The 23,304-nt window shown below is 39.6% G+C and overlaps 1 protein-coding gene across 1 annotated transcript in view; it reads left to right on the forward strand.

The window, feature by feature from the left end:
- Nucleotides 1-23,304, forward strand: part of ARMC3 (armadillo repeat containing 3) — a 138,620-nt gene that overhangs the window by 83,280 nt on the left and 32,036 nt on the right. The window contains exons 12-15 of the mRNA XM_064285195.1: nt 13,195-13,444; nt 18,073-18,209; nt 19,030-19,198; nt 22,148-22,245. Of these exons, the coding sequence (XP_064141265.1) occupies nt 13,195-13,444; nt 18,073-18,209; nt 19,030-19,198; nt 22,148-22,245 (654 nt within the window). The remainder of the gene's footprint in view (nt 1-13,194; nt 13,445-18,072; nt 18,210-19,029; nt 19,199-22,147; nt 22,246-23,304) is intronic.

Here is a 23,304-nt window from a genome sequence, read left to right on the forward strand (position 1 = left end):
AGAATTAGAGTTTTTAAGTTATCCCAAGAGATACAAACACTCAATGTTTTTCATTTCCCTTTGTCAACGCTAACTAAATTTTGGCTGTTGGTAAACTATGACTGTATTAGAAAACTAGTATGAATTTTGGCTCTATTTTTCAAAAGATATAATTAATTTCAGGAAATAAAATGCAGTACATTAAGTTAAAAATGTAAGAAGTAATAACTACAATGATTTTCATACCCACAGATAAATAAATAAAACTGTGGTTTAAGCTAAATGAATGCTGAATGAAACTATGCCTTTTCCTTTTTTTCCAGACTAACATATTTTGCTAGAGAAAGTACATAATCATGTTTCCGTTGTTCATGCCTAGGTCACACTAAACCTAGTTTTTCATACTTATTCCACGTTATCACCATGATGAACTGGGTGATTTCCATAAAACCTAGAGTCCCTTTTAGCTCCATTTCCTTATTTTTTTAATTTTTTGTACCTCTTCTTGACCTCCCACATGAACAATGACCCAAGAAAGTCCTAAATGGCAGCACATATAGTGGTTACTTAACAAAAAAAAAAAAGGTTGATTGATTATTGGGCTACTGCTGGCCTCCAGAATGCCTGAGACAAAAAGCTCTTCTCTACAGTCTGTCCTGCTATTGTGTGATGGATGGTCAGGACCACAACAAAGGAAGTGATGAGTTGAGTAGCGAGTCTACCCCCAAAGGGACTCCAGAAAGAGATAGAATGCCCCCAGAATTATGCAGATGTGCATCTGTGTGCTTTGGGAACTTTTGAACATCCTCAGTATTGTATTGTCAGTCTTAGTACCTCTCTTTTTTTTTTTTTTTTAGAAGTAACTAAAAAAAAAGAAGTAAAGCACTGACTAAATAATTTTAATATCTACTAAAACTATTCGAGTAGTATCATGCCTAAGAAAGTCATGTAATTTGTAAAGAAAAATTTTAAAGGTAAGCCACAAACAGAACTTCATACAGTACTTGAAGAAAAGTCAGTCCTTCATTTGTTCACAGGGACTACACCCACATCAGTCATCGCAATGTTGTCAGAGAAGAGCGTGATCTTAAGTGATTTTTTGAAATATTAAATCTCACTAGTGTGTACAGAATACGTTGCATGCCTTTTTGTTTTGTTTTGTTTCTTATTCCCCCATTTAGTAGATTTAAAGGATTTCTTTTTTAATGTATTTGTAGGGAGCCCTGCTGGCACAGTGGTCAGCAGTTTGAACCCATCCAGGGGCTCTGCAGGAAAGATGTGGCAGCCTGCTTCCTTAAAGATTACAGCTTTGGAAACCCTATGGGGCAGTTCTACCCTGTCCTATAGGGTCACTAGGAGTTGGAATCAACTCAATGGCAACGGGTTTTCCATGGGTACTTGTATACTTATTTTTACCATTTCTTTTATTCTGAGGGTTTAAGTGTAGACTAATGCTCATTCCTTAGAATCGCCTGTATTTGATTGTGAATGCGGCCTGCAGAGCAGAGAATACTGATGGTCATTTTGAAGGGAAAAAAACTTAAAAGTTGACAAAATAGCACAGATTTTCCCTCCTTTCCCCCTCCTGCTCCCCATTTTCTCTACAGGAAGAGACGGGATATGTATACATACCTTTGGGATGCTGAATATGTGTACTATCACCCTGTGAAAAAATACTTTTTAACACCCTGTCATACTTCTTGGCCAATACTCACAGGTTCACTTAGAATAGGCTTGTCACTTAGAATAATTGCATTAAAGAAACATTGACCATACAGACAATCCACGGTGATTTGCAAAATTAAAATGCAGCCTCATGAAAAATACAAACTCATGGTATAGACTTGAAAGTATTTTAAGGTTGGATTTAATAATGTTAAAACTGTACAGCCGGTGCCTTTGTTGCACAAGGGCTTTTTGTAAGCAAACTGCTGAGTTCCATTTTCCCGGCTAACCGTGAAGGGAACTGTGTCTTCATACTGACCCCTGGTGGCAGTTTAGGACGAGGTTGGGGGAGGGGCGAAAAAGGTGATGGAGGGATTCTTCTGTGTTTTAGTGAAACGCACACTAATTTAATTTGGAATACTCTCCGGCGTGTCTAAAATAATATTTCGAAGCATTATTAAAAGATTGTGATCTGGAAAGCATTTCATCATAATGCGTTTAAAAAGATAATATTCTACTACTAAATGTGTGTTTTCTAAATGCTTCTGTCGGTTTTGTCCCTTTTGAAAGTGCAGTCTTTTTAAAAGATTTTAATACATTCCTTGTACTAGTATCACTGTACTGCTATCTTCTGTGCTATATAATTATATAGGATAAATATAATATGCTTGAACGACATAAATTGATCTCATTTTTTATTGTAGTTATGTGTAGTTTTTTGCCATTGTCTTTGTGTAATGAAAAGATTGTTTTGTTTCAGAATTCTTATTCATATCATTTTGTTGTAAGAGTCTAGGTTCTCTGAATTAGAATGCTAACAGTGTAAGTGTAGGGCATGATAACTTCAGCTAGTTTCATACCATTTAGGAAGAGATTCAGTTTGGGGTTAAGGATGATTCCAACTTTCAAAGAACTTATTGCTGAATACTTTTAAAGACTTTTAGAATTGATAGATGAGCTAGATGGGAGGAGTCTTCATGGGAAACTTGAGAATTATTCGTACCTTTCTGTTTCTATCCAAATTTACTTGGTGGATATTTTTCATTTCTAACCATTAGAGCCTAGATTACTTCCCTACTTGGAGGAAACTTGTTATAATTTTGGATACACTGTACTGGAAAAAGCATACTGGATTGGAAAAAATGTATAGAATGAAGAGCTGAATTTTTCAGTGAAACAAGTTGATTTCGCATTCCCATTTTGTGTCAGTGAATGCCTACCCTCCCTTTACAGCTTGGCTTGGATTTTATTAGCTACTAGTTTTGTGAGGCTAGGTGAATCCCATAAAATGCTCAGTTAGAAAATTATCCATGCTGCTTTTACTATTTTATTAGAGAGCAGAGACTGACACTTCCATAACTCCATTTTAAAGTTGCCGACACTGTTTTTTTCAGACTTAATTTCCACTGTTACTTATTTTCAGAGGAAGTTACCAAATAGTTAGGAAACCTTTAGAGTGCATGATTTTTTTTTTCTGTATTTCAATTTGAAACAGTCCTTAAAATCTATGTAATTTGACTTTTTTATCATCCTTGAGTTTTTATGTTAATAATTTTCCATGATCTTTCTTCATTTTTTCTGGAAATGATCTGTATTACTATTGATTACACCTAAATGGAAGGTAGGATTCTTAAAAAAAAAAATCCTCCCAACTCTAGCCCTGTAGGTATTGGAGACTGGACTAGCTGAAAAAGTTGTCTGTAAATGAAAATGTCATACACACATACAAATTTAGAAATCATATTTTCCTATGATCCAAGAAGTCGAGACAGGATATAGGAAAATCTCTGCCCTGCGGCTCACTGCATATTAGAAGAAGATGATGATGATGGTTGGCATTGAGTTAAGGAGTTGAAATGAAACATACCATTAAAACCTAGCAGCAGCCCCAGGAGGTTGGGAATATTATTATCATTGTCCATTTTGCAGGTGAAGAAACAGAGGCACAGTACTTGCTCAAGTCTGCAGAGGTGGGGGGGACACCCACACCATGGCAGTCTGTTACGTACACCCACAGCCAGCATGCAGAAATGAAGTCCTTATCCTTCGCCCTAGGAACTTTTCTCTCTCTGTCTCCTGTTCAATGGCCCCCTGACTCTGAACTTCTCCAGATTTTCCTCACCATAAGTTCCCCTTTGCCTTCGTGATCTCTTTGAATTCCTCCAGACTGGAATGTTCCGGGGACCCTTGTACTGCATTACGTACCCTAGCAGGAGCCTTTCACCGCCCCCCCCTTCCCTTTACTTCCTAACTCCATCCACCTTTCTCCCCTAGGTTCCCTTCCCCAACATCCCCTCCCTCCTCCTCTTCCTCTTTTTCTTCTCCCTCTTTTCCCCCTCCCTATAAAGAGAATAAGAGAAAGGAAAAAAACCTACCTCATGGTTAGTAAGAATTTCCTGCTACAAGTCAAAATGGTCTTCTCTAATATAAGTCAAAATGGGCTGCCTCATTCACTGAGTAATGATGAAGCGAACCAAGTAGATTCTGTCGTATATGTGTGTGTGTGTTCCCTAGAAAATACGCTTTAAAGCTTAAGAGTTTGATAAATGCACAAGAATAATAGTCGAAAAGTCAGAAGACCATGGTTTTAATCCTGTTTCTGTTGATTAACTTGCTACGTAAGTTTTAGTCTCTCTGAATTTTAGTTCTCTTAATTACAAAAAAAAAAAAAAAACTAGACTATCTTTTATATTTTGCATATCTAAGTGATTGCCCTCTACCCAGTGTCAGGGAGGGTCTGGAACGCAACTTCTACGAGGGGCTGGGTGGGCTCCCTCTTTACTGCTTTTATTATTTCATCCTGGAGGCTAAGGAAGTTATTACTTATGAATTTAGGTTTCTATCATAGTTATTTCACAATAATTTGAGCACTCTTAATGCAGTAGGCACTGTTCTAGGCTGTAGAGATACAGCAAGGAACAAGACAAAGGTCTCTGCTTTCATGAAACATACATCTTAGTCAGGGAGACAGTGCACAAGAAATTTTTAAAAGGTAATTCCAAAAGTGATAACAGCATAAATAAAATAAAACAGGACATGGTCACAGAGGAACGACACCGGGGAGGAAGCCAGAGAGGGGTCATCAGGAAGGCCTCTCTGAAGAAGCAACATTTGAGCTGATGAGAATAAGTCAGTCCTGTGAAGTACCCAGGGTTGTTTATTTGCCGTCACATCAGAGCACTCAGCATCCTCATTATTTAGTTAAGAAACTCAATAACATGATATCTCTGATTACTTTGGGATTGTGACCCTTGTCATCTACAGATATGTAAACAGATGGATTTCCAGGCTACACAGAAACATTTGGTCACCGCAGAAGTTATTTATTACGGATATTCTAACACCTTGACCATATCCCTATTTTATTAGCAGACAAGTCAACCAAATCAAATGAAGACAGTTGTTCTTCCTGATGGCAGGTAGTTAACTACTGGCAGGGTATTCCGGCTCTTAAAACAGCAGGTGGCACGTTTGGAAATGAAGTATTGGGATTGAATGGGTAGGCCAATAAAGATTCCATGCCGCTTGTAAGAAAACCGCATCTGATTTTCCCAGACTTTGGTTGACTGCCTCCTAACTGGTAACAAGAACATGCTCCTTGTTTGTGGAAACGCTAGTTTAGCATGTGCTGCTCCCTTTGCCATCATGATGTTCTCTCTAGAAATCCTGACGTCATAGCAGCTGTAGCATAAAGCATCATCTGAAGAGTCTTAAAATCATGCCTGCGAAGGCTCGTCAATATGACGTAAACAATTTGAGTTTGTCACATTATTTTTTCCATTTTTCTTATTTTGCTCTAGGATGCAAAACTTCACACATTCGCTTCTGTGTGTGGGTTTTACTTGAACACGTTACTTTAAAACCTTTCATTTTAAGCACTTCCCTGCAAGGAATAGTGATTCTCTCCCTTAATACAGATAAGATTCTTTAAATAGTAATTTCTTTAAGAGGAGAAGACTTGTTACTTGGAATGTCAATCTTGGAGTTGAAGCAGAGTGCCGGGTCTCTGTATCCCCACGTCCTGCAGCTGTGGGGCTGCGGTGGGGTGGTAGTTGCTTTGGACTCAGAAATTGATCAATTTAGCAAACACATTCCACTTCTTCGATCATTATCTTGGTTGAAAAACTAGCTGAAATGAGAGTCAGGAATCCTGTTCACAGCCTTCCAAATCGTGCTGTGACATCCAGGAGACTTGCCACGCTCCACAGCAGCACACCTGTACGGACTCGCTTGAGCCCACACAGTTGAAAACGCCAATCCCAGTCGCTGCTGCTTATGCAACTCTCTCTCCTGACCACTCACCGTGTGTCTGTACCAGTGTGTCTTCCTTGATGTCACAAAGCTCACTGAGACTTATGAAAAGTCATGCTGGTGGGAATGGTTGTAACCACTGTTAACAAACAAGGCTCTTACTGCCAATACTACCATCTGTTCTATCAGTTTTCACATATTACCCTGTATGTGGGCTCTGTTAAACACATTTCTGTACTGCCCAAGGTCAGCCATGAGCACGTCGCCAGCCTCTGCAGCTGGGTTGAATGTGAACCTCCAAACTGCCACAAGGATCAAATTCTGAGAGGTATCATATAGTGTCATCTGATGACCAGCCCAACCAACATCACCAACAAGGTCTGCAAAGACAAAATAAAGACATCACTTGATATATGAAATGGATATATTCCTAAGAAGTTGCCTGAAGTACAAAATTGTATTTATTAAACTCTGTATAAAAATTACATCACTATACAATTGGCAAAACATTGGGATGCAGAAGGAATTAACTAATATCAAGAGCAGCAAACTTAAAGCGTAGCTGAATGCTTTCCCCTCATTCCTTCTCAACAACTGCAAAGGTTTCCTTTGAGTTGATTGAATTCAATTAACATATATTTTCTCAGCACTGGGGATGTAAATAAGGCTCAAATACTGCTTCTTGTAAGTATGTAAAGCTGTAGACCTAGCAGAGTGGAGGGAGTGATTTATAAGGAGGGCCAGTGATAGTCAAGTATGGCTTCACGGAGGAAGGGATCATTGAGCAGGTTTTGAAGAGCAAGCTAGAGTTCTTCAGGCAGAGGTGTGGGAAGGACAGGGAAACCCGTTTTAGGCAAAGGGAACAACCAGTGCAAAGCCACACAGACGTGAGGTAGCATAGTATTTTCAGTGAGCCATAAGTAGACGCCACTAATGTGACTGAATTTTTCCTTAACCGTGTTCCTAGCGTCCGGGCTGTACGTTCTTATCACTGTGATGCTTGGGTGCTTAAATGAAAACCTTTGTGCTGAATTCCATATCATAACAAGCGCAATAAAATAATATTTCGAGCTTGTTACGTTTCTCTAATTGTGAGCATTTGTGCTAATACATTACCTTCGTAACAAAAAGAAATGCATATGTTTAGCAAACAAGTGCTCTGAGCTCATGTAAAAGGAACATCTGATGTGGTTTTGAGGTCAAGAAATGTTTCTTTGAAGAAGGGACATTGCGCTGAACTTTGAAAGATGAGTGGAAATCATCCAGAGGAAGAGTGTGTCAGGAAGTGGGTATAGCATATGGGAATACCCTGAGGTGAGAAAGAGCCTGGCCTATTAAAGCTGATCAGAGAGGCCCAGAGCACAGAAAAAAAGGAAGAGGTGGAAGGGTACATGAGACTGGTGAGGGACGTTGAGTTCATGCCAGGCCTTGCAGGCCATGTGGGAGATTTGAGGTTTTATCCTGAGCAATAGGGAACCATGAAAGATTTAAGTAGGAGAGCAATATAATTAGATTTAATTTTTTTTAAAGGTCACTTTAGCTATAAGGTGGAGAAAGGATTGGAGGGGGAGAAGGGAGAGGATTGGGTGTTGGATTGGACTAGGTGGAAGAGAGGGAGAGAAGGGAGGGTTTGAGAAAGATGAGGAAAATAGGACTTGGAAATAGATTGGATGTGCAAGACGTGTCAGACTTCACCTCCTTTTACATATTATCAAATGATGAAACAGATGTTTATACACATGCCATATTTGTTTTGGTTTTTTTTTCCCCATGCATCTGTCAGCTTGTCATACTGTGGGGGCTTGAGTATTGCTGTGATGCTGGAAGCTATGCCTTCGGTATTCAAAACACCAACAGGGTCACCCACGGCAGACAGGTTTCAGCTGACAGACTAGGAAGAAGGACCAGGCAGTCTACTTCTGAAAAGAATTAGCCAGCAAAAACCTTAAATGAATAGCAACAGAACATTGTCTGATACAGTGCCAGAAGATGAGCCCCTCGGGTTGGAAAGCATTCAAAATATGACTGGGGGAGAGCTGCCTCCTCAAAGTAGAGTTGACCTTAATAACATGGGCGGAGTCAAGCTTTCAGGACCTTTATTTGCTATGTGTCACGACTCAAAATGAGAAGAAACAGCTGCAAACACCCATTAGTAATTGGAACGTGTCATGTATGAAGTATGAATCTAGGAAAATTGTTGTTTTTGTGAGGTGCTGTCAAATCGAATCCGACTTATAGCGACACAGCAAAACGAAACACTGCCCAGTTCTGTGACATCTTCACGATTGTTGCTATGTTTGTGCCCAGTGTTGCAGCCACTATGTCAGTCCATCTCCTTAAGGGTCTTCCTCTTTTTCACTGACCCTCCACTTTACCAAACATGATGTCTTTCTCCAGTGACTGATCCCTCCTGCTAACATGTCCAAAGTATTTGAGATGTAGTCTCATTATCCTCGCTACTAAGGATGGTTCTGATTGTACTTCTTTCAAGACAGATTTGTCCATTCTTTTGCCAGTCCATGGTATATTCAATACTCTTCACCAACACCACAATTCAAAGGCGTCAATTCTTTTTAGGTCTTCCTTATTCGTTGTCCAGCTTTTGCATGCATGTGAGATGATTGAAAACACCATGGCTTGGGGCAGGCACACCTTCGTGTATGATGGCCTTGATGTCATTTCACAAGTTATCTGGTCTTCAATCATTAGTGGTCAACATGTTAAATCTGTTCTTGAGATAGTCTCTAAATTCAGGTGGGACATGCTCAAGGTCATACTTTGGCTCTCATGGACTTGTTCTATTTTTCTTCAGTTTCAACTTGAACTTGCGTTATGAGCAATTGATGGTCTGTTCTGCAGTCAGCCCCTGGCCTTGTTCTGACTGATGATATTGAGCTTTTCCATCATCTCTTTCCACAGATACAGTGTATTTGATTTCTGTGTATTCCACCTGGCAATGTCCACTTGTATAGTGACCGTTTATGTTGGTGAAGAACAGTATATGCCATGAAGGAGTTGTTGGTCTTGCAAAATTCTGTCATGCGATCTCCAGTATCATTTTTGTCACCAAGGCCATATTTTCCAACTATTGATCATTCTTCTTTGTTTCTAACTTTTGCATTCTAACCACCAATAATTATCAATGCATCCTGATTGCATGTTTGATCAATTTCAGACTGCAGAAGTTGTTAAAGATCTTCAATTTCTTCATCTTTGGCCTTAGTGGTTGGTGCATAAATTGGAATAATAGTCATATTAACTTGTCTTCCATGTAGGTATATGAATATTTTCCTATTACTTCAGGACAGATCTTGAAATTTTTTTGAGGACAAGTGCAACGCCATTCCTCTTCAAGTTGTCATTGCCAGCATAGCAGACCATATGATTGTCTGATTCAAAATGGCCAGTACCAATCCATTTCAGCTCACTAGGGGATAACGATGTTTGTAAGTTCCATATCATTTTTGATGATTTCCATTTTTTCTTGAAAGAACTGAAGAAAAAATTCAAGCCTTGAGTTGCAATACTGAAGGACTCTACGGGGAAAATATTAAATGATGCAGGAAGCATCAAAAGAAAATGGAAGGAATACGCAGAGTCTCTATACCAAAAAGAATCGATCAACATTCAACCGTTTCAGGAGGTAACATATGATCAGGACCGATGGTACTGAAGGAAGAAGTCCAAGCTGCACTGAAGACAGTGGCGAAAAACAAGACTCCAGGAACTGACGAAATACCAATTGAGACGTTTCAACAAATGGATGCACTGCTGGAAGTGCTCACTCGTCTATGCCAAGAAATTTGGAAGATCGCTACCTGGCCAACCAACTGGAAAAGATCCATATTTATGCCTATTCCCAAGAAAGGTGGTCCAACTGAATGTGGAAATTAACAATATCGTTAAAATCATATGCAAGTAAAATTTTACTGAAGATATTCAAAAGCAGCTGCAGCAGTACATCGATAGGAAACTGCCAGAAATTCAAGCCAGATTCAGAAGAGGATGTGGAACCAGGGATATCATTGCTGATGTCCGATGGATCCTGGCTGAAAGCAGAGAATACCAGAAAGATGTTTACCTGTGTTTTATTGACTATGCAAAGGCACTATGTGAATTATAACAAATTATGGATAACATTACAAAGAATGGGAATTCAGAACTCTTAATTGTGCTCATGAAGAACCTATACATAGATCAATACCAGTCATTGGAACAGAACAAGGGGATACGGTGTGGTTTAAAATCAGGGAAGATGTGTGTCAGAGTTATATTCTTTCACCATACCTGTTCAGTCTGTATGCTGAGCAAATTACCCTAGAAGCTGGACTATATGAAGAAGAGCAGGGCATCAGGACTGGAGGAAGATTCCTTAACAACCTGCGGATGATACAATCTTGCTTGCTGTAAGTGGAGAGGACTTGAAACACTTTCTGATGAAGATCAAAGACCACAGCCTTCAGTATGGATTACACTTCAACATAAACAAAACAAAAATCCTCACAACTGGACCAATAAGCAACATCATGAGGAGTGGAGAAAAGATGGAGGTTGTCAACGATTTCATTGATTTGGATCCACAAACAACACTAGTGGAAGCAGCGGTCAGGAAATCAAAAGACGCATTGCACTGGGCAAATCTGCTACAAAAGACCTCTTTAAAGTGTTGAAAAGCGAAGATGTCACCTTGAGGACTAAGATGCGCCTGACCCAAGCCATGGTGTTTTCGAGCACCTCACAGGCAGGTGAAAGCTGGACAGTGAATAAGGAAGACTGAAAAGGAATTGATCCCTTTGAATTGTGGTGTTGGTGAAGAATATTGAATATGCCGTGGACTGCCAAAATAAGGAATAAATCTGTCTTGGAAGACGTATGACCAGAGTGCTCCTTGGAAGCAAGGATGGTGAGACTGCATCTCACATACTTAGGACATGTTGTCAGGAGGGATCAATCCCTGGAGAAGGACATCATACTTAGTAAAGCAAAAGGTCAGTGAAAAACAGGAAGACCTTTAAGGAGATGGATTGACACAGTGGCTGCAACAATGGGCTCAAACGTAGCAACAACTGTGAGGATGGCACAGGACCCGGCAGTGTTTCATTCTGTTATACATAGTCGCTGTGAGTCAGAATCAACTCAATGGCACTTAACAACAACAATATATCTGTTTTTTAGTGTTTTTTTCTTCTTCTTCAGTTTATATTTTGAACTCTTATTTGATTAAACCCCAATTGGATGGAGACTAATGGTAGTAAATATCGGATGTATTTTCAAATTATTGTGACATATGGCCTCATAATTTTGGATATTTTAACAAAGCAGTTTGACTTCTGTCCCATTCATTTGGATAATGTTATACTATCAAAGAAACTCAAATGTGTTTTTAAAATATGACAGGCTTCAGCCTGTGTACGTTAGAGACAGGGAAAAAAAAAAAAAAAAAAAAGATTACCTGGGATTTGAAAGAAGCAAAATTAATGTAATTCTTTTTAAAATGTGCAAATTCTCCCTCTCTATATATAAGTGATATTTTTTAAGGTAAGAACAATCTGTTGATTTTCCACCACATTAGTCTCATCTCAGTTATGCTGTTTACACGTACACTGAGCTGCGCATCACAAATTACGGGCAGATACGTACAATATAACGCGGGTTGTTCCTTCCAGCTGTGCGCCTATGATTTGTAGTTCAGCGCTGGCAGTTATGTCCAATTTAGTAAAAGCTATATGCCGCTGTGTACTAGAATCTTTGGTTTTTGAAGCAGGTTTTTATGTACTTCCCTTTACTGCCTCCATAAAGAGCAAAGAAAAGAGCAGAAGGTAAAGACGTAAATGAACCAAGGCAAAGCATGCGTTTGTACAGGAGAAAGGAAGAGACCGAACCGCAGCAGAGAGACAGAGAGCGCAGGCGCACCGATGTAAATCCGTGTGTCTCAGTGACCCAATTCTTCTTAAAAACAAGAGAAACTAAAACGATGGAGTGTAGTCCTGTGTACTCAGCTAAATTTTTCAAAAACTTCCTCCTACACACAAAAGACAAAGCCTTGAGAATTTATCGGTATGCATTTACAATACTCCTGGCATTTATCACGGATGCCGCTGGAAAATCTCCATCTCTTTTTCTTTATTCTCTGTGGTGTTTTAAAAGGTAAACATTGACAAGAAAAAAACACTAAGTGACAAAGGAATCGTCTGTTTTAGCCAAGGCATGTGTATCCAAAACCAAAGCCAAACCCACTGCCGTCGAGTTGATTCTGACTCATAATGGCCCTACAGGCATGTGTATAATGGCTACAAATACAAAGTATTTGATTTAAGGGACTGAATACATTAAGTGCCCGAAAAATATGTAGAAGGAAAAAAAAATATTTTTGCATAGTTTTAAGTCTACATTAACTGATGGCGGTTGAGTCGATTCTGACTCATAGCAACCCTCTAGGACAGAGTAGAAGGGATGCATGGCGTTTCCAGGGAGCAGCTGGTGGATTCCAACTGCTGACCTTTTGGTTAGCAGCCCAGCTCTTAACCACTGTGCCACTAGGGTTCATTAATATGATCTAATTTTTATTTTTACTATTTTATGAGTTTTTTAAATTATTAAAAAAAAAAAAAGGATTATAGAAAGTACAATGTTCTTCAAAGATTTAAGCCTTTCAATTGTGGAAAAAAAAGTTAATACATTAATGGATAACTGTAGTCTTATAAGATATAAGAAATTTAACAAGCGAATATGCTAACATCACTAAAATTGTCTGTTTCAATAATCATGACTTTGATCTTTGAAGTTTAATTTGTGAAGGCAGCATTCACATGCAAAATGATTTGCTGGACTCATCCGTGTTAACCTCTGCCCACAATTAACAACTTAATTTGAACAAGGGGAAGATGAGCTAAAGAATTTTAACTTAAATCAGAAGTTTCCATGCTCACTCATTCCTCCAATTTAAGGCTCTACTTTCCTATTAGTGAGGTATTTTTAAATAGAATTTCTTGGAATACAATTTCCTAGGTTTCACTGAATTAAAAAAAAAAAAAAACAGTCATAGTAGGAATTCGAGAAGCCTTCATACATTTTCTGTATGATCAAAAGCTGTAAAAGTAGAAGGATTATTTAAATTCATTCCTTCCTGAAATATTCCCAGACCCCATTTAAGTCACTAGCACCTCAGTCCTGGGTTCACCGCATTACCAAGTAATTCTAAAATTTTATTTGTCCACTCATTCATTTTATAAGCTTAATTGTATGCTCCAAAGAGAATTTTTGTACCTGAGATTAATAATTTCTCCTTCACATACCCAGGGCAGCTGCTGAAGCTGATGGCATTGATCCGTTAATAAATACCCTGTCTAGTAAGCGAGAAGGAGCCGTGGCAAATGCGGCTACAGTACTGACAAACATGGCAACGCAGGAGCCCCTGCGTGTGAGCATACAGAGTCACAACGCCATGCATGCAATCATTGGCCCACTGCGTTCGGCTAACACCGTCGTGCAGAGCAAAGCTGCCCTCATGGTTGCTGCAACTGTGTGTGACGTTGAGGCCCGGACAGAGGTGAGAGGTGTAATATCGTCTGTCTTCTCATTGTTCTGATCACTACCTATTGATGCATTAATTTGAAACATTTTTAAGTGTTTGGTCTGCCTGTCATTTAAATCTTCAAAATTGGTGCAACACTTCAGAAAACAAATTGGCATTATCTAGCAAAGAAGGTGAGCATATCCTACAGCCTGGCAATTCTATTTCTAGGTATGTACCTAAGAAAATCTCTTGCTTCTGTGTACCAGGAAGCATTGTTTATAATAGCAAAGCAACTGTAAACAAACTAGGTGTCCAGTGGCTAAGAGAGCATGAATAAATAAATTGCGGTATATTCATAAAATAGAATCTCACATCAGTGAAAATGAATGAACTACAACTACAGACGTCAACATGGATGAATCTTACAAGCATAATGCTAAACAAAAACAAGTTGCAGAAGAATGCATACAATATGATTCCATTTATACAACATTCAAACATACGCACAGCTTAACAATATGTTGCTTAGGAATACATACATATAAGTTACAACTATAAAGAAAAGTGAAAGGTTAACCCCAAATCCAAGAAAGGGGCTGCCTCTGATGGAGGACTCAGGGATTAATATGATTGAGAGAAGCACACATGGGTTCAAGGTCACAGAAATGTGTGTCTCTTAAGATGGACGGTAGGTAAACAGGTGCCTTCTACTATGAGTCTTTATATACTCTTGTGTTCGTCTTATATTTCATAATTTTAAAACATAGAATTACATTTTTTTAAAGTCCATCATGTAAAAATTTCTTTGGCATTGTGGCTGATCCTAGTAACTCTTCATAAAGACTTAATATAAGCCTACAAACATCCTATCTTATCTCACTTTTCTTATACTGTCACCCTGGCACTCAATCAAACAGCCCTGGGCTTTATTCCTCTCTCCCCATTAAATAACACTAGTTTTTTTTTTTTTTTTAACACTTATTGAGCATTTACTATGTGCCAGGCACTGTGCTAATAAGCACTTTACATGCATTTAAGTCTCACATGAAATGGGTACATTTATAATCCTCATTTTACATGTGAGGAAAATGAGGTTTAAAGGAACAAAGAATGTGCCCAAAGCAGAGCTGGTAAGTGGCAAACCAGGGATATGAAAGCATCTTTCTGATTCCAGAACCCAAACACTCACGCTATCCTGTCTGCTCTGACAGTACCAAGCCTTTTCTGTCTCTCAGATATCTATGCTGTCCCCCCGTCTTCCTTTCCTTTGACTCAGCTCATCTGAGTTCATCCATTCAGTTAGTGAGTTAGTTGCCAAATATTTATTTACCAACCACTTTATACTAGGCACCCTGCCAGGCACCAGGAGCAGCGATAAACAGAGGTGTCATGGCCACTACCTTCACGAAGCTTGCAGAGTAGTCCATCTATATCCTGAAATCTTCCGACAGACTCTTTGTTGCTGTCTCTCTCCTGCCACCTCCTACTCTCCACACTGCCTCCACTCTGATCTTGCAAATATGTGAACCTGATCACACAATTGCCCTACTAAAAAGCCCCCAATGGCTCGCCATTGCCACGTGGTAAACTCGCAGTTGCTCAGTGCAGTATGCGAAGGCCCTTGATGATCTGCTCCTACCTTCCTAACCAGCCTAAGGCCCTGCCCTCCCAGGAGGAACTCCAAGCTCCAGAAATACAATACTGTTTGTGATCCCCTGAGCATGCTGAGTTCTCTTACTTAAAAAAAATTTTTTTCTTACTTAGAGCTCCTTAATTTCTCTGCTTAGAAGGCTATTCTTTTCATCCATCTAATATAGATATTCATGCCCATTCCAAAGAAAGGCGATCAGAATTATAAAACAATATCATTAACATCACATGCTAACAAAATTTTGCTGAAGATAATTCAACAGCGGCTGTAGCTGTACATCGACAGGGAGCTGCCAGAAGTTTAAGCTGGATTTAGAAAAGGATGTGGAACGAGGGATATCATTGCTGATGTCACATCAGTCTTGGCCAAAAGCAAAGAACGCAAGAAAGATGTTCACCTGTGTTTTATTGACTACATGAAGTTATTTGACTCTGTGGATCTTAACGAATTATAGATAACATCACAAAGAATGGGAGTTCAGAACACTTAAATGTACTCATGAGGGAGCTGTACATAGACCAAGAGGCAGTTGTCCAACAGAACAAGGGGACACTGCATAGTTTAAAATTGAGAAAAGTATGTGGCAGGGTTGTATTCTGTCACATTACTTATTCAATCTATATGCCGAGCAAATAATCTGAGAAGCTGGGACTATGGGAAGAAGAATGCAGCATCAGGATTGGAGCAAGATGCATTAACAACCTGTATTATGCAGATGACACAATCTCGCTTGCTGAAAATCCTCTGGACCCATAAACAACATAATGATGAACAGTGAAGAAATTAAAGCTGTGAAGAATTTCATTTTACTTGGATCAACAGTCAACACCCATGGAAGCAACAGTCAAGAAATCAAATGACATATAAACCAAAAAAAAAAAAAAAAACCTGTTGCTGTTGAGTTGATTCCGGCTCATGGCAACCCTAGAGGACAGAGTAGAACTACCCTACAGGGTTTCCAAGGAGCGGCTGGTGGATTCAAGCTGCCAACCCCTTTGGTTAGCAGCCATAGTTCTTAACCACTGCACCACCAGGGATCCATAGCATTGGGCAAATCTGCTGCAAAAGACCTATTTAAAGTGTTAAAAAGCAAAGATATCACTTTGATGACTAAGGTGCACCTAACCCAAGCAGTGGTATTTCCAGTAGCCTCATTTGCATGTGAAAGCTGGACAATGAGAAAGAAAGACAGGAGGAGAATTGATGCATTCGAATTGTGGTGTTAATGAAGAATATTGAATATACCACAGACTGCCAGAAGAATGAATAAATCTGTCTTGGAGAAAGTACAGCCAGAATGCCGTTCCTCAGACTTGGGTGCACTGTCCTCTGTGCTTCCATACACACTCTGCACATCTCCCTAATCCTTCTTTTTGATGTCATTGTTCCTGTCTGAAACACTGTATGCTCCTCGAAGCTTCAGGGCAGGGAACTGAGGATTTTATTCCCTGTGTTCATGGCACTAATATATACCTTGCTCATAGAGTGTACTTAGTTAACAGTTGCTTTTTTAAATGAATGAGTGAATGAGGGAAGGAGTAAATGAATTAGATCTTTGCCAAAAGAACACATTGAGTTAGATTAGCATCTTGGATTACACCCAGAAATAAACATGTTCAGAGATTTGACTTGCTAAGAACAGGATGCTTCAAGAGAGTTTTTCCAAGCTGCACAAGTTATAGACGAACATGAAATTGCTGCCAGAAGTTCCTGTGTTTTAGAAGAGAATGACTAAAAGTGGGACATATTGCACAGGGCCCTTGTCTGGATATCACATACACAGACTGGTAAAATACTCTTTTCATCCTCCAGGCTCAGATAATACAATATTGCATTTCAGACAGTAAGGCGGGAGCGTTGTCAGATTTTTTTTTTTCTGATAGGAATAATTTTATACATGAGTAATTTTTCTTGATAGTGTAATTAATGAAGTTCATTTAATTAGTGGTTCTATCTTCTGGTTCTTTTTCTTCTCTTCTTCAAAGAGAAGACAAGATTTTCAAGGATAACAAAAACGTGTCTTTTTCTGAAGCATTGCTTCAGTTTTGCTTTGGCCACACTGCTGACCTGGTGGTAGTGCCCAGTGTCCCCCCCTACCTCCCCAGGGGCCCAAGTGGTGCTTGCTTGCCTTGGTTCCTCCTGCCCCACCCTTGGGGTGTGTATTAGTTTCCTATGGCTTCTATAACAAACCACCACAAATTCAGTGGCTTAAAGCAACACTAATTTATTATTTTACAGTTTGGGAGATCAAAAGTCCAAAAGTGCATCTTATGGACTAAAATCAAAGTGTTGGCAGAGCTGCAGTCTTTCTGGAGGCTTTAGGGTAAAACTTGTTTCCTTGCCCTTTCCAACTTCTAGAGGCTGCGTGCCTTTCCTGGCTTGTGGTCCCCTCTTCCACTTTCAAAGCATGCCATTCCAACCTCTGGCTCTATCGCATCTTTTTCTTCTTCTTCTTCTGATACTCCAAGGACCTTTGTGATCTATTAGGCCAAAGCAGATAATCCAGGATAATCTCCTCATCTCAAATCCTTAACCACATCTGCAAAGGCCTTTCCAAGGATTAAAAAATAAAAAGAACCATTGCCTTCAAGTCAATTCCGACTTACAGCAACCCTGTATGGTTAGGATGTAGATATTTTGGGTGGACCATTAATTTGTCTACCATAGGGTCAAATGAACACTCAGTGTTGAGAAGTAGAGTGACTACATATAGGGCATTCATTTGTAGGCACACCCTGTCCCCCATCCCTGCCCCATGTAAAATCATGATCACCTTCTATTCTTCAACTCTGGCCTCTTTTCTTTACTTCAAACATAAGACTGGGCTCCTGACTATAAGGTTTTTCAATAGATGGACTCTTTTTTCTCAGTTTAATAAATCTAAGTATGGACACATTCTAAAATGTTTTTACATACTTAGAATTTTTAGCCATCAAATAATGAGGCTTTTTAAGCATAAGTACTTACACTCTATACTCTTAATGTATAAAATTTTGGTTTCTGCTTTTAGTTAAAAAATGCAGGTGGACTGGAGCCCCTTGTAGAACTTTTGCATTCCAAGAATGACGAAGTCAGGCGGCATGCCAGCTGGGCTGTGACGGTCTGTGCCAACGATGAGCTGATGGCCACCGAGTTGTGCAGGCTCGGGTGAGTGCATGCTGCCGCAAGTGTCTGGCTAAGACAGAGGGAGAAAAAGAAGCAGCAGCTTCTCCCACCCCAAGGAAGGTTAAACAGAGTGGACTCTCAGTCCACAGAGTGCTCAGGAGCCGTGCGTGCACACCCCACCGCATCTCTGGAGGGACTGCTAAGAGGAGGGGACGTCTGTGCTCATTTCCCCACCTCCAAGAGCTCCCACAACACCCTTCACAAAAATTATCATCTGCCTTTCTTTTTCCTCTTGATGAATGCTACCCTTCACCTTCCTCCGCTAGTGACAACAGAGTCCTATTTGTCTCTCAACGGCCAAGACTAAAATAGAATGAGTGAACACTATCTTTATGTTCTCACCACTGATCTCAAACGTTTCACCAGAATTCCATACTTAGCCACCCTCATCAGATAGGTTCTCCTTATGAACAGCACATTAGTTTGTTATCTTTAGCATATCAGCAAATAGGGTTTTAAGGCTCCATAGGCAGGTGTACACTATTAATTTCTAATAATTTTTATTCTTTATACATATTGCCTGATGAGATGAAAGAGTTGTAAGTGAGCAAATAACTTTTTTTCTCTGAGAGTATCCTTTTCAATGGTTTGATTATGAGTTACTACACGGCACATGTCCTCAAAATGTGTTGATTTGGTTTCATAATTATGTCAATATTACTTTATCCAAAAGGATGGGTGGGGGAGGCTTTAAACTTTCCATCTCAATTCTTCATTCAGGATCATAAGTAGGTATACAAGCGGCAGCCTCATGCTGAATTGTTTCTACAAGGCAAATAATGCTTTCTGGTTTTATTGACAGGGCTTTAGATATCCTTGAAGAAATTAATCTGTCAGTAAGTCGAAAAAATAAATTCAGTGAGGCAGCTTATAACAAATTGCTCAACAACAACCTCCCCCTGAAATATAGCCAGACTGGCTATTTGTCATCATGTGACATAATTAGTGATGGATTCTATGATTGTGGCCGGGTAAGTGGCAACACTTATTTGTATATTAGTATGTATGATGATGATTTTTTCTTAAGTGACAATGCCATTACATTGCAATTTTACAATCACCTATCATATTTATCAGGAGGCATCAGTCCCTGGAGAAGGACATCATGCTTGGTAAAGTAGTGGGTCAGTGAAAAAGAGGAAGGCCCTCAACGAGATGGACTGACACAGTGGTTGCAACAGTGGGCTCAAGCCCAACAACGATTTTGAGGATGGCACAGGACCGGGCAGTGTTTCTTTCTGTTGTGCATAGGGTCGCTATGAGTCTTAACAGGCTTGACTGCACCTAACAACAACAACGACAACATATTTATTATATTTATAGACAGGAATTTGGAAATCGTCACTTTGTCCATAACTTTGGCTATTTTTGCATTTTTGTACCATTTTAACGAGAATCTGATTACTTGTAGTTAAATCAGCTTGCTAATGTTAGCCTCAAATTTCAAATAAGAAATAGAAGAAGGAGAATTTTAACTTTGGGAATTTTATTACTTCTGGGGCTTAGTATCGCTGAGTCAGAATCGACTCGAGAGGAATGGGTTTGAGGGCTTAGTATTAGTGATAAGGATAGGAACATGTTTTTCATTTTATTAATTTTAACATATTAAAATTAGTCAAATTATAATAACGGATTTAAAATGTAACGGAGGATATTATTTTAATCAACTGCATTTATTATGATGTTTTTAAAAACAACAGGCAGTGTTATGCAATGTTAATGTTAGGAGGAATGGGAGGCTAAAGTCTCAAATCTTTGAGTGCATTTTGAACGATTTCTTCTAGAAATCGAAAGCAACAAGGGGAATAGGGAAAATAAATAAAAGAAACCCCCAAATCCCATTTCAGGCCAAACTAGAAAACAGATATGATCCACAGACTTTAAAACATTGAAAGGCTGCAAACAGCCCCTAAGATCAGGAAGAATCTGTGCAGGAGAAAGAAATGAAAAAGAAAAAGAAAAAAACTGGAAGATGCGCAGAGTGGGGCCAGAGAGCTAGTGGTGGAAGATCTCAGAAATCACCATAAAAAAATATACTTCCTGAGGTGATGGGAGAACTCAGAATGCAAAAGTTGTATTCCTTGTTCTCCAGGTGGGTGCAGGAACTCAGGAACCAGGGTGTGCAAGGCTGGCAGCAGAAGCCCTTTTTGAACAGTTTTGTTCAAAGATGCAGGAGAGACAGGGCCATAAAATAATCCTATAGCCGATAGCGAGCCACGCTGGCAGGAAGCACTCAGTGTGGCAGCAGAGACTTAAAGAGCTTTTGAATAATAAAAACAGCCAGCCTAAAACTTAACTCAGACTCTTTCTCCTGTCTTCACCGCCCCCCTGCCCTCCCAGCGTACCCCTCCCCTCCATAACACACACACAAAGCACTGAAAAATCTCTGGTCCAAGAAGACCCGACTCATTCAGAGATAAATAATTTAATAAAAATTGGCACAGAATGGAACGAAGATACCAAAAAATAAAATAAAAACTCCCTTGCTGTGGAGTTGATTCTGACTCATCACAGCCCTATAGGACAGAGGAGAACTGCCCCATAGGGCTTCAAGGAGCGGCTGGTGGATTTAAACTGCTGACCTTTTGGTTAGCAGCCATAACTCTTAACCACTGCGCCACCAGGGCTAGTTAATATAAGAAAAATGAAGAAAAGAGCAGAAAAACCAACAAGGAACATTTACCAGAAAAACGTTGCCATAGAATAGATAAAACTCTGACAAGATATATTTGGTCATGAAATTTAAAAAAACTTAATGTGACAGTTTCATCTATAAAGGAGAAATCCCCTGATTCATTCATTCAGTAAACATTAAGTTGCTAATATTGGAGACTTCAAATATGTCAGTGAACAAAAGAGACAAAGATCCACACTCCCATGGTACTTAGACTGCAGTCGGGGGAGAAAATAAACAACAAACATGATAAGTCAATTATGTAATATGATAGAAATAACTAGCGCTAAGAAGGTAAAGAAAGAGTGTAGGCAGGTTAAGGGGACTCTATAGGGCTGAGAGTACTGGGATTGGTGGTTGCAATTTAAAGGTTGTGGTTAGGTAGGCCTCACCTGGCAAAAATTTGAAGGAGATGAGGGATAGAGCCGTGTGAATACTTGGAGAAAGGGCCCTCTAGGAAATAGCTGGTACAAATGTGCTTCGCAGTGTAAACATGCCTCACGTTTAGAGAACAGCAATAGGTCAGTGCAGCTAGAGCTGAGCGAACAAAGGGGAAGGATAGTAGAGCCAGATTCAAAGGGACAAAGGGAAGCCAGATCATGGAGACCTTGCAGACCTTCAGAAAGACTTTGGCCTTCACTCTGAGTGAAATGGGAAACTAGGCAGAAGAATGGCATGATCCGTCTTATTTAAAAAGATCACGAAAAGTATCTTGGATGAGAGAGGGATCTAATGATAACTTGATTGAGAAAAGATCTCAGAAGGTGATGGGATCTAAACTTTTCCCCTCCAGGCTGATAAAATTGCCAGTATAGGGCTTTGTCTAGCTTGGTTTTAAATATCCTCAAAACATTTTTAATAATCTGTTTCAGTATTTAGTTACTTTTACAGGCAATGAATTCCCTCCTATGAGTATAAATGGATTTGCAAAATCAAATGCTTTCAGGAGCCAGGCTGATAAGTATGGTGCGAAGCAGCGGAGCACACAACAGTAGCCATTGTGGGGAACTGGAGGGATAGATACATCTTGCTCTAAAGCAAGAATGTCCACAAGCTTGATTCCACTGTGGGCCTTCAGGTTCCTATTTCTATCTAGAGTTTATCATTCTCTCTCTCTCTCTCTTTGTCTTTCTCTGTCTGTATATGTGTGTGTGTGTGTGTGTGTGTGAAATTAGACATCTTAAACAGGTTGAGAACATATTCTATCAGTATTCATTGAAAAAATGAGCCTTAAATTATCTTACAGATAAACCATGGAACCAAACTTCTGCCATTGAAGGAGCTTTCCTTAAAAGAACCAAACGATCAGCGTGCAATACTCTTAATTAACAATAAATCTGAAGTGTGAGTCTTTAAGGGGAGGAGGGATGCAGGGAAGCTTTTTTTTTTTTTTTTGCTGCAAAAGACCTTTTTCTTTTTTTTTCTTTTTTATTGAACTTTAGATGAAGGTTTACAGAACAAATTAACACATATTGTTTTCTGACACATTGGTTAACAACCCCGTGACATGTCAACACTCTCCCCTTCTCAACCTTGGGTTCCCTATTACCAGCTTTCTTGTCCCCTCCTGCCTTTTAGTCCTGGCCCCTGGGCTGGTGTGCTTCAGTAGTCTTGTTTTGTTTTATGGGCCTGTCCAATCTCTGGATGAAGGGTGAACTTCAGAAGTGACTTCATTACTGAGCTGAAAGGGTGTCTGGGGGCCATACTCTCGGAGTTTCTCCAGTCTTGTCAGGCCAGTAAGTCTGGTCTTTTTTTGTGAGTTAGAATTCTGTTCTGCATTTTTCTCCTCCTCTGTTCTGGACCTTCTATTATGATACCCATCCGAGCAGTCAGTGATGGTAGCCGAGCACCATCTAGTTGTACTGGACTCTGTCTGGTGGAGGCTGTGGTAGTTGTGGTCCATTAGTCCTTTGGATAAATCTTTCCCTTGTATCTTTAGTTTTCTTCATTCTCCCTTGCTCCCAAGGGGTGAGACCAGTGGAATATCTTAGATGGCTGCTCACAGGCTTTTAAGACCCCAGACACTACTCGCCAAAGTAGAATGTAGAACATTTTCTTTATAATCTATGTTATCCCAATTGAGCTAGAGGAAGCAATTTTTTTTTTTTTGCTTGTCCGTTAAAACATGTAAATGTGTAAATCTTCCCAGTATGATATTTTTTTCTTTCCTTTGCATCTAGCACCACCACAAAAATAAACACTGGTCCATAAGCCTGACATAGTAGAGACAAGGGAACAACCCCCACCACAAATCCGACATATTCTAGCTATCTTCCTTTAACTCCATGTTACCAGCCAATTCCAAATATATTTCTGCAGTCAGGGCCTCTTACCCTTCTGGTAACATGGATTAAGTGAAGAAAGCATAAATAGGTAGGAGCAAACCAAGATGATTTCTGTTGA

The sequence above is a fragment of the Loxodonta africana genome, chromosome 4, assembly GCF_030014295.1.
Source record: "Loxodonta africana isolate mLoxAfr1 chromosome 4, mLoxAfr1.hap2, whole genome shotgun sequence".
Lineage (NCBI taxonomy): Eukaryota > Metazoa > Chordata > Mammalia > Proboscidea > Elephantidae > Loxodonta > Loxodonta africana.